Genomic DNA, 12,028 nt, shown 5'->3' with positions numbered 1-12,028 from the left:
TAGTTTTTCAAAAGCACAGTGGCACACACCGTCACGTTCCAAACATTTGCCCAAAGCTTAAAACCCCGTCTACCTTAGGCCAGTACTAGCGGAGTCAACGTACGGGGATCATTTTTAAAAACTTTCCTCTGAGTGTGCCAACGAACATTCGCCGCTCGCAGTCTCCTGTTTAGATTACTGGGGTTCAATAGATATGATTCGAGGTGATTTCATGAGGGGCGGTTTATGTGTAGTGGGTCTTTGTGTGGTTCCGGGTGCGTGGTTGTGCTTGGGTGCGGACAACCCCTTCCATCGGCGGCTAGACCTCCGGCAAGCGGAGTCGCCGTCCGCCGTTCATTTTAAAAAACCTTCCGCTGAGCGTGCCAACGAACGTTCGCCAGTTACATGTCATTGATTTATGCTTTGGTTGGTGAATATTATTGGGGAACTGTCGCGTACCACTGCAATTGCTCTCGGTTTTACACCGGCATGCGTTTTTGTAATGGCGGACATCTCACTAAAATGGCTCCCGCTGCATGTTCAAACTGCTCTTCCCGCGTGTGGACGAATCAGCGCATGCGAGAAGTCAAACAAAAGGCGGTAATCTGGCCATTAGGAGCAGATCCTGTTCCCGCGCGAGGAGTTTTGAACGTGACATGTGACCTAATGTGGCCAATGCGCGTGTCCCCTACTGCCCTCTACCAATCAGGAGCCGGCTAGTCCCTTTGTCTTTGTGTGCGGGAAGGTATATGATCCGTTGCACCCTGCACCTCGCACCACCATTTTGCTCAGCTACTAGCGAAAGCACCATGGAATCCTCTTCGCAAGCCTCGTCCGTCCCTGCAACCGGCCGTGGCCCAACTTGGAGGGACGCGGAGATCAGGGACCTGATCGCGATTTTCTCAGAAGAGAAAATCCAGGACGCCTTCCAGTCCTCTCACAGGAATAGGGAGGTCTTCGAGCAAGTGGCCATAAAGATGCGTGCCCTGGGCCACAACAGGACTGGCCTTGAATGCCGGTCGAAAACCAAAACGATGCGGGCGGAGTACATGAGAGCCGTGAACCATAACAAGGGTTCCGGCAACGAAAAGGTGACCTGCCCCTACTTCGAGGAGCAGCGCCAGCTGTACGGAGACGGGGAAGGAGCCGGCAGGCCGAAGCGCGTCGGGAGGAGCCTTAAGGTGGTTCGGAAGCCGGCTGCCCCGGTCGAGGAACCACCCGCTGAGGAGGATCCCGGCGAGGGCACCTCGTCCAGCTTTCGGCCTCCACCCCCCGTCCAGCAACGACCAGCGGAATTGGTAACGGTGGACCTGATGGCCATCGCTCCTGGGGAGCCAGAGGAGGTTCCTGAGCAAACGCCCCTTGCCTCCGGTAAGTAATTTTCTTTTTATTTTATATTTTATTTTTTTTATATTTTATATTGAGCAAATGTGTGTTCTGACGTTTGGGAATCGTTTTCTCGTGTGTTCGTTGCAACGCATAATATGATAGGATGTTTGTGGATTGCTTTGGGTGGCTTTTTAAAACGGTTGTGTTTAACCAACAACCCAAACAGTTTTGCAGCATGCCTCAGCCATAGGCCTTCTGCAGCGCTCTAGCCACTACTTTGGGACCTTGATGTGTGGTTCAGGTTGTATGCTTGCTCCTTTTTCACTATTGTATGCCTTGTGTTCGTTGCAACGCATGCTATGCTTGGATGTTTGTGGATTGCTTTGGGTGGCTTTTTAAAACGGTTGTGTTTAAACAACAACCCAAACAGTTTTGCTGCATGCCTCAGCCATAGGCCTTCTGCAGTGCTCTAGCCACTACTTTGGGAGCTTGCTGTGTGGTTCAGGTTGTATGCTTGCTCCTTTTTCACTATTTTCTGCTCTTGTCCACAGAGACACAGATGCCTGGGACGGTGGTCCTCGAGTCCCCTGCAGCAGTAGCAGAGGACAGTGATTCTGGGGCGTCCACAAATGTTGGTAAGTATCAGTTGCAATAAGGGGGGGGGGGTTAACTGCTTTGTGCTTTTCTGTTTGTGCAGGGCAGCAGCACTGCCAAGAGACAGAAGAGAGTCCCTCAACGTTGCTGCTTTAGGGTTTGAAGCTTGCTTTGCCACACTTTGGTCCTAAATCATGTTCTTTTTTCCCTTTTTTCAGATTTCATACCCGGGACACAGGAGGAGGAGGAGCGTGGGGTGGCTGGACCTCCTGCCGTGCGCAGGCGTATACAGATACAAGATGGTGAGCGTGCATGAACTGTTCCTTTCGAGCCATGGCTGCAGGGCAATGTCTGTGTGCAATAACTGTGTGCTTCCTTTTCATTTTTGTGCTCCCCTGGCATTGTTCTGAGTCTTGGTTTAACAATATGTAACCAAGAAAGGCCACCATGGGCAAACAAACAATAACCATGTGCTCCCCTGGCATTGTTCTGAGTCTTGGTTTAACAATATGTAACCAAGAAAGGCCACCATGGGCAAACAAACAATAACCATGTGCTCCCCTGGCATTGTTCTGAGTCTTGGTTTAACAATATGTAACCAAGAAAGGCCACCATGTGCACCAGGGTGGGTTTTGACTGTCTCGTTGTTACTAACAGTTCTGTTTCTCTTTTTTTGCCAACAGAGGTCCTTTCAGAAGACGACGAGCCAGCTGGCTCACCACCCAGGGGTGCTCTCCCGGCTGAGGAGAGGCTGGCCAGGGAACGCGGCAGGCTGCGGCGCGTCTCCGTCCTGACTAGTGTGGGAGAAAGGATCCTGGAGCACTGCCAGGAGGAGTCCAGGCGTGCCGCTGCTGCAGACCAGGCGATGCTCTCCCTCGTGGCCCAGGAGGGCAAAAAATTCCGTGCCATCCTTAGAGACTCGAACAACTCACTACGCGAAAGCGTGGAGGAGGTTCGAATGATAAGGAGGCTGATGGAGAGGGCGGTCGCGGTTATGGAGGCGGCCACCCCTCCTCAGATTACAGTGCACGTCCCCCCCCCCACCCACCCCCCCCCCCCACCACCTCCAGCACCCACCCCACCCACCCCCTCTCAGAATGCCGCGACCCAAACGAGAAGGAGGACTGTTCTGGGGAAGAGAGTCGTTAAACCCGCTGACAAGTTCTCCCCCTCCTAGTTTGGGCCAGTTTGTCTGGTTATCTGTGTTTGCTGTTGTCTGTTCAATAAAGTTTATGTTTTTGACTCTGTCTCTGTGTACCCTCTCTAGTGATTGTGCCTATTCTGGCACCGTTGTGTGGGTTGGAGGTTGGAGGGTGTTTTAAAGGTTAAAGGTGTTTTAGGAGTTTGGGGTGAAAGGTGTGCAAGGACTCACACTGGAGTCTTTTTCAGGAAATTTAAAATAACATTTTATTTTCAGAAACAGTTCAACAGGGGAAAAAAACAAGGGAATGTAACTTGGACCCCCCCACCACCACCCCCACCCTCCAAGAAAGCCAACTGTGTTTTAACAAATTCAAATATTTAACAGGGATAGAAAAATGGGCAAAGTAACTGGGAACCCCCCCAACACCCCCCACCCCAAAACACAAAAAGAAAACAAAACTTAGGTCCCACCGCTCCCCTCCCCAGCCCCTTCCATCTCCCTCACTCTCCTGCACAACCGTCCCATGGTCCCCCTAACTTTGCGGCGGAAGAGGTCTTCGTCCTCCTTCTTCTTAACTGTGTGGGGAGGGAGAAAAAGTACACATTAGTGCCACACATATTTTCCAATTTTTTTAGTTTACATGCATACACTTTTTGGTGGCCTTAGCCACAGTGTGAGAAGAGTTGGGCAGTGGGGAACATAACCTACGTTCTTCCGCCTCCCTCTGCTGCCTTTGCTGCTCTAACTCCCCTTTCAGGTCTGCCACTTCAGCCTCTAAGGCAGTCACCCTGGCCTCCATGGCACGCATCCTTGCCTCCATAGTTTCTGCTATAGAAATCAAACAAAGAATTTAATAACACTTCAAATGGAAGCATCACAGCAGGCTCCCATATTGCTCCATGGGGGTACACACACATGGATCTCCCGCACAGACATAAAACTCTCACCTGCAGCCTGTCCTGAGGTGGAAGGTCCCTCTTCCTCCCCCTCCTCACGCTCAGGTGCTTTTGCCATCTTGGATGGTGATTGTGTGGCTGGGCAAAGAAAAAGAGAAATCATAATTAAAAGCACACAAACCAGAGATGAAACACAGCTGGTAGACACACCACAGTTAGAGTCAAAGCGCATAACCAAAGTGGTTCTACACAGTACTGGCGGGCTAAGTCAGAGGGGGTTGACAGCATCTAAATACTTTCTCGAATTTCATTGGGGACAGTAGGGGAAAGAGGCAGCTAGTCATGCCATGCATGTTTAAGGGCAAAACACAACGAGGGCAGCACTCACCCATATGCCTCCTCATTTCCAGGGGGGGCTTCCCAGCCTTCTCCCATATTTTCACCATCTGGTCGTGGAAGACCGTCCTCCCGCTTGGCTGCGGGACCCCCCCCCCCACTGTTCCAGACTGTTGAGGAAGTCCAGCTTCACCCTCTTAAATTTTGTCCGGACCTGCTCCCAGGTCCGGACATAGCCCCTCTCCCTCAGCTTTGATGCCAACACCAGGTAAGCACCCTTGGTGTGGCAGTGGGTGCTGGCCATAAGGCGGCCAACACTTTTCGATTGGAGCACCAGCTCCAGAAGTGCCTCAGCCTCGGCGCGCTGCCAGAAGGAGCCCTTCCGTGGCTTCGGCATCTTCGGAATGACGGTTAGGGAACGAACGTGCGTTGCTCCGATCGACCACCCCTATTTTAAATGTATCAAAGCTGCCCACCAATAAAATTATTCCTTGGAACATAAGTGGATTGATCCTCCGGTTTGACAGGGGTCGCCAATACTTCCTGGCTACCCGCCTCCCCGAACTTTCCCCGTTCAGCGCTTCCGTATTGTGTGTGTCAATTTCAGTGGGGAGTTAGCATTTAGGGCTGTCAAAGTGCTTTTGGACCAGAGAATCCCCGTTTTTTTGCTGGCAAAGTACACAAACCGCACAAGACAAGGTTAAACAAAGAACACAAAACTTTATTCAACAACAGAGTGGGAAAAACAATTAAACACGCCTCCTGTTTCTGTAGATGTGGGTGGCTATGGCGTCCCGAACCTTGCACCCCTCAGCATAGATCCTTTTTCTCCTTGCTTCAGGGATGTCTTGAGTGTCCTCAAGGACTACAGGATCAGGTTCATCCACAGGGAAGGGGATGTTATGTCCCTTGTCCTCGCATATGTTGTGCAAAATGACACACGCGATGATCAGCGGAGTCACATTGTCTATATGCACATGGAGTCGGGACATCAGGCAACGGAACCGGGACTTCAGACGTCCAAAGGCACGCTCCACTACATTCCTTGCCCGGGAGTGACTGAGGTTGTAGTGGCTCTGCACGTCTGTCCTTGGCCGCTTGTAGGGAGTCATGAGCCAGCGTCGTAATGGGTAGGCTCCGTCACCGAGCACCAACGCCGGCACACGCACGCCCTCAATGGTGGCGGTGGGGTTTCCTGGAACAAAGACCCCTTCGTCCATGGCTTTCCTGAGGTTCGATTCCCTGAAAACAAGGGCATCATGCCTCCTGCCACTCCACCCCACCTCGGCATCGATAAACCGGCCGGAGAAGTCCACAGTTCCTTGCAGGAGAACAGAACAAAAGTCCTTCCTGTTACCGTACTCCTTTATGCTTCCCCCGGGGGCACGGATAGGGATGTGGCTTCCATCGACGGCCTCAAAACAATGCGGGAATCCAAGCCTGGCAAACCCGTCCATACTCTGGAATAAGGGAAAGAAAAGAATATAAGCCATGGCATGTCAGCGTGGGGTGTATCGCGTCTTCGTTGCTGACCTGTCAAACAAGAAAAAAAATTTAAAGGGCAAAGGGGATCGAATGACACTCACCGCTCCAAGCCGGTCTCCGAGGCACACGACTTTGCTGAACAATTCCGCCTCCATGGCGAGGCAGAACTCCTTAAGGATATCGCCAACCGTAGTGACTCCGAGTCCGAATTGCTGGGCTACTGTCCGGAAGTACTGAGGGGTGGCCAAGTACCACAATGCGACCGCCACCCTTTTTTCCACTGGCACGGGGCGCCGCATGCCAGTGACTTGCCTCTCCATGCGTCCACGTAGAGCCTCCACGAGTTCAAAAAATGTCCCCCTAGACATTCTAAAGTTGGCAATCCAGTGGTCATCATCCCAGCGAGCCCACACAAAATTTTCCCACCAGTCAGAGGATCTTTCGTCCGCCCAGAAACGGGGGGGGGGAACCGGACCTCTGCCAGAGCTTGCCAGTGCCTCTTTGCCGCCATGGTTGCCCGTAGAGAACGTCTTGTGCTGCTGGTCATCGCTCTGGCAATACGTTCTCGGTATTCCTCTGAAGCAGCCCTCCTATGCTGCACAGTGGTGCGGATACGCTGGACCACCGCAATCATCTGAGCCAACAATTGAACAATAATCCTCTCCATTTCAACGTTAACCTGTGATGCGGGCAGTAGGCTACGCAAACAAAGAGAGGCCGACCGCGTGTCTGCCCAGGTGCATATAAGCAGGTAACCTGTGGGCGTGTACTGTGGGCGGGGATTAACCTATCAAACATATCAATGCATCAACCTCTGGTTCATAGAAAACAATAGAAAACACGTTCCAAGGGCGCCAATGATTTGACGATAACGCGTTGCTACGGGTTTTCCAGGGTTTTTTTTAAAAAAAGGGAACCCCGACAAGTCCGGCTTTAGGGTCGAGGTCAAAGGTGTGCCCGCAGTTTGATTGACGGGCACGGGAGGCCAGAAGCGCTAAAAAGGGACCTCCTTTGTAGCGAAAAGACGGAGAACCGGAAGCCTGTGGGTTACGAAAGTGACGAGAAGTGAAAGTGCTAAATTCCGCAAAAACCGCAGCTGTGCGTTACGGGCACAGCTAGTTACATTTCGCTAGTTGAAGTAGCGATTTCGCTAACAGCAACCAAATAGCAACTTTGAGCTCTGTGCGAAATGGCCCTGATATCTTCTCCAGCGATGATCCTCCAATGTTCAGCATAGCAGCCAGGAGCACATTCTCTGGGAGTCAGACTGTAAGAGTCTACTCTACCAGACATAGCAGCATAGGCCAGGAGGCCAGCAACAGAAGGAAGGTAAGAAGACCCCTAGTCTTATATATTTTCCTGGCCAAACACAGAAGATTTTCAAAAAGGGAAAAGCTTCTATGCTGGGCCAGGAAATTTCCCCCCAAAAAAACATACTTTCCTGTAGGCTAACTTCCCCAGCCTCCCCCCCCCCCCTGTCTTTCTTGCAAAAAGCTGCCAGGGCAAGCTCGGTGTTACAATATATTTGCAAATGCAAAATGCATTGCAATGATTGGCTGGCCTCCTACAAGCTGCCTGAGCAAGCTCAGCATTGCAATACATTTGCAAAATGCAAAATACATTGCAATGATTGACTGGCCTCCCACAGGGAGCCCAGCCAGCCATTGGTCTATCCCTCACTCACCCCTCCCTTTGTTCCAGGGCCTGGGAAGCTTGAACAAAGAGGAAGAAAGTTGAAGCGCGAAAGGAGCCAGGCCAGCCAAGGTAAGTGGTAGCAATGCCTCAGGATTTTTTTGTCCCAGCCGAACCACACATCCCAAGTGGGACCCTCACTCGAGGGGGCTTTTTCAGTGTAAAAAATGTGCTGAAAAACTTGGCTTATACTTGAGTATATATGGTACATCTGGCCTAGAGGCCCATTAAATTTTGAGGCCCTAGGCTTCAGCCTACTTAGTCTGTGGTAAATCTGGCCCTTGGGACACCATCCATTCCTCAAGAAGAGACTCCACCCCTTTGGCAGAAGCAGTATTGTTTCCCCTTGCCCATTTATTTGGGCAATGAATATCCTTATTAATGTGATTTTAGAACACGCTTTCACAACCAGGGTTTCATGAAACCCTAGGCTTTCTTGATAGTTCTGGAAGGGTTTCCCAAATGGGCGGGAGGTAATTTTTATATACTATGCATATACATACATATACACAAACACACATAAAATAAAAATAAAGTTTAACAATATATATAATTAGTTACACTTTTATCAGGTGATATGAATATATATGGACATGTTAACAACCCGCTCCCAAAATGGCCAGTGATGGGCCTGGAGGAGGTAGGAAGGGGAGGGGCCCCTGATGGGCATGTAGACAGCTATGCTTCCCAACCATATTCTGCACAATCATGCCACTTCTGGGGTTTCTCGAAGCCTGAAAAATGTTTCTGGGGTTTCTCAACAGGAAAAAAGTTGAGAAAGGCTGTTTATTGGAAATATTTGTTTTATTTATTTATTTTTGAACTTTTAGCCTGACCTTCCCTGGGGGCTCAAGATGGGCAAGAAATTACATTAAAATATAAATTCCAAACACAGATACAAAAATATGTAATCCTGGGAAATGGAAATGTAGCTGAGTATGCAGATAGTGCTAGTAAGGAATGAGTCATTAGTAAGTCCTACAGAAAAGGCAAAAAAAAATGGAAAAATGGTATGGGGAAAAGCTTAGACCTCACTGAGTTTCTGTTCTCCCTCTTCCTTGCTGTTAAAAGACATTAAAGAGCTGGGGAAAGCAGGGATGGACCTCAAGCATCTTCTCCAATTTGTCTGAGGACATCACAAGCATATTACTGAGCTGTACTTATTGCTTGTAGAAATGCCCTCATAAATTAATAACTGAGCTATACTCCCCCCCCCATGAAAAGTTTCCCTTCCTGACTTGTATAAATAAAGGAATATCACAAACATGCTCCAGAAATGTTCAAAAAATAAAAAAAACATACCAAAAAATTAACCAGTCAGGTGCAATCCCTGACAAGGATAGTTGACATACCCCCCCCCACCCCATTTTGGCTGCACAGTTTATTTTTAATGTTTCTGTACTACCAAGTAATCTCCCATTGTCTTTTCCTCCTGGAAGCCTGAAAGGAAGTGTCCCATGAAGAGTGTGCCAAAAGCCACAGGATAGATCACCACACTTCCTCTTCATATCTCCTTTGCCTTTGACCTATGGCCCTTTCTCTTTCATAATCTTCAGGAACCCCGATATTGCACTGCAGGATCATAGTTACTGACTTCCTCTTGGAACAAAGTTTGCCCAGTAACTATGATCATCATTTACTTAGGAAAATGTACAAAACAACTGTCCCTTACAACCGGAATTTAAAATGTGTTTGTCTACAGTCACTGATCCACAACCTCACTGACACCACTGTGGTGGATTTTTTCCCCTATCTGAGGAAACATGAACATGTGTGAGAAGATTACTGGTCAGAAAATTGCCGTCCCATTAGGTAATTGCTCCTTTATTTTGTTCTGTAATCCTGGTATTTGAAGAAAGATCTTACAGGATTTTATGGCCACAAAGTCTTTTTATAGCCCCAGTTAAAAGGTCCCCAGATACCCATTCTGCTTCTCAGATGACTCTTTGGAAAGAACACTTTGTACAAAAGAATTGCTACATCATGGGGAGTGAAAGTCTGTTGAGCACCGATGAGGCTTTTCCAGGATTCTCTAGGGGCACCGTCCTTTCAGCCTGGCAAACTATTGTATTCACATGTTCCATGTGACCCAACTTGCTATAAAGCATTATATTCATAATATCATCTTGAATTTCTCCGTGATAATACGTGTCAGACTGACTGATAGCAGAAATAAATACCCACATTCATGATGAATAACATACAGTACATCACATTATTATTTACTGCCATAGAATTAATTTCAATGAAAAATGTAATTTCCCCTCTCCCCACATTTAACAACTTGTACATTTAAATTCACCACAGTCCATTTTTGTAAATCCCCATGATACACATCTACTGTCAGTATGAACTGGGAATGCATCTGCATCTGCATCATCATTTATTTATTTATTTATTTATTTATTTATTTATTTATTTATTTATTATATTTATTTATTTATTCATTATATTTATATATCATCATGTTATCACAGAATCTCCACGCAAATAGCTCAATATTTTGTGGGTTGCCCTGACTTGGAGATCTTGGAAGCTAAGTAGGGTAAGCCCTGGTTAATATTGGGATGAGAGACCACCAGGGAATACCAGGGTCAAGACACAGAAGTAGGCAATGCCAAACTACCTCCGAATATCTTTTTCTTTGAAAATCTCACAAGGTCACCATAGGTGAGCTGTGACTCCAAGGCATACAAAACTCCTCATGTTCACTAGGCAATTCATCAAAACCAGTATGCATAATGCTAGGGGACTGGGTAAGCAAGCCATTAGGAATTTGAGACTAATGTGGATCCAACAGATAAGTGATCAACAGATACTCTATTCTACTCATAGAGATGGATCCCACCATTCTTCTGATTCTCCAGCAACTCCATTGCCTGTCCATCAGTTACCTGGCTCAGTTCAAGGTACTGGTTATCACATACAAAATCCTTCATGGCCTTGGTCCCTCACATCTGCAAAACCACCTCTTCCCCTACACTCCGCTACAACAGCTTCACTCATCTCAGCTAGGCCTTCAGGAAACATCCTGCAAATGAGCAAAATCAGCGACTGCCCATACACGTGCATACGCCCACCTTATGGAATGAGCTGCCTGATGAGGTTAGGAAGACTTCCACTTTCCACAAAGTATGCAAAACTAAGTAATGCAGAAAGGCTTTTTTTACACAGGGAATAGGGTTAGGCTGTAATTAAATGGTTCAGAAAGATGCTTGGTGAAATAATAGGGTGGGACTATGGTCCACACTACTATATATAGCTCATGCTATCTGTTGCTGCAAGTATGATCCTACTATGTAATTTCTACATTGTTGTAGTGTGTTGTATTTAAATGCTTATGCTTTGTTTCAAATATTTTTCAAATTTCTGCTGCTTCTCAAATTTCTGCCATCTAAACTCTATTGCTCTGGTTGCTGGTGTTGGAATATGCAAGATCTTTAACATGCATATTCAAGAGGATATGAAGACTAACCTACAGGGGGATGTAAAGTTAGCATATTTAGATGAGGAACTCCCTGGCATTTTTCAAATAATATCCTCCTGTGTCCTGATTTACTCAATTGGAGACTTCCTGCTCCTTTGAGCACGCTTGCTCCCTGCTTGCCTCCAGAACAGATAGAACTAACACTGAACAGTTAGACAGGAATATCATTCTTCACCTTCTATACAAAGTTTTTTTCTCTTCACAATAAAACTATTTTATTCTTTAAGCAGATGGTGCTTCATTCTTTTTGTATACTTAAACTCTTCCAAAAGCTGGAGGTCCCATGCTGTTTATAGTTTTCTTCTATTTATCCTTTAGTTGGCGATTGGTGGAGCAGGTTGTCCTCTCAGCCAATATGCTGCTGTAGGTCCCGCTGGATTTTTTGCCTTGTTTATAATATGTTTCCACTGTGTTCCACAATATGTTTCCAAAATCTCCAGATTTCAGCCTGGCCTGGAGTGAATTCACCTACCATCCTACAGTGGTGATCAGCAGTACAGCAGGTATGCAAGGAAGGGCCACAAGAGACAAACACTGGCACATCCCTTCCTGCCTACCGACTCACAAACTGCCTAGGTTCATAAAATCAGCATTTCAGTGAGATGACTATCTAGCCTCTGCTTAAAAACTTCCAAAGAAGGAAAACCCACCACCTCCCGAGGAAGCCTGTTCCACTTAGGAACCACTCTGTCAGGATGTTTATATGAAAATTCTTTTGAATTAATTTCAACCCATTTGTTCTGGTCCGACCCTCAGGGCAACAGAAAACAATTCAATAATGTAAATAAATAAACAAACTAATAAACCTGATTTAGAGCACTGTAGTTGCCACTCTGTTGTGCACCAGGAAGACACAAATACTCACATTTCCCTAGTGTACTGTTGCTTCTAAATATTTAAAGTGAATAACAGTTCTTTTTAAACAGAACTAGAAAAAAAAATCTGATGCTTCAACATGACACTTAACATGCACTTAGTCCTTGATGAGGAATGCATGCTTTGCTACATTTGGAAGATTGCATTTTTTAAAGAAAGACTAAAGCAAGCATCCCTTTCTTGGCTCCACACCCAGTCGCAGCTGCTCAG

General features: G+C 47.2%; 1 protein-coding gene and 2 long non-coding RNA genes across 4 annotated transcripts in view; 1 reads left to right on the top strand and 2 right to left on the bottom strand.

Moving 5' to 3' along the window:
* LOC143836674 (uncharacterized) overlaps positions 1–12,028 on the bottom strand; it is a 47,504-nt gene that overhangs the window by 15,609 nt on the left and 19,867 nt on the right. The window lies entirely within an intron of this gene.
* LOC143836612 (uncharacterized) lies at positions 189–3,108 on the top strand. The gene is made up of 3 exons (XM_077336140.1): positions 189–1,943; positions 2,121–2,204; positions 2,586–3,108. Exons 1-3 carry the CDS (start codon positions 1,868–1,870, stop codon positions 3,077–3,079), a joined length of 654 nt encoding a protein of 217 aa, XP_077192255.1. The 5' UTR covers positions 189–1,867; the 3' UTR covers positions 3,080–3,108.
* On the bottom strand, positions 3,514–4,416 carry LOC143836571 (uncharacterized). Its single transcript, XR_013230653.1, has 3 exons — positions 3,994–4,416; positions 3,755–3,874; positions 3,514–3,621 (listed from the first exon to the last, which is right to left on the bottom strand). It is a non-coding gene; the product is annotated as an uncharacterized LOC143836571 (long non-coding RNA).

Source organism: Paroedura picta, chromosome 1 (genome assembly GCF_049243985.1).
Source record: "Paroedura picta isolate Pp20150507F chromosome 1, Ppicta_v3.0, whole genome shotgun sequence".
NCBI classification, from domain to species: domain Eukaryota; kingdom Metazoa; phylum Chordata; class Lepidosauria; order Squamata; family Gekkonidae; genus Paroedura; species Paroedura picta.
Note: the sequence above shows the minus strand (reverse complement) of the source record. Positions and strands in the feature narration are given on the sequence as shown.

What these genes read in the sequence shown, in the direction of transcription:
- LOC143836612 (XM_077336140.1), top strand. Translation starts at nt 1,868, where the DNA reads ATGCCTGGGACGGTGGTCCTCGAGTCCCCTGCAGCAGTAGCAGAGGAC. An exon ending in TGGGGCGTCCACAAATGTTG is followed by an intron (nt 1,944 to 2,120) that starts GTAAGTATCAGT and finishes CCCTTTTTTCAG; the next exon opens with ATTTCATACCCGGGACACAG. An exon ending in GCGTATACAGATACAAGATG is followed by an intron (nt 2,205 to 2,585) that starts GTGAGCGTGCAT and finishes TTTTGCCAACAG; the next exon opens with AGGTCCTTTCAGAAGACGAC.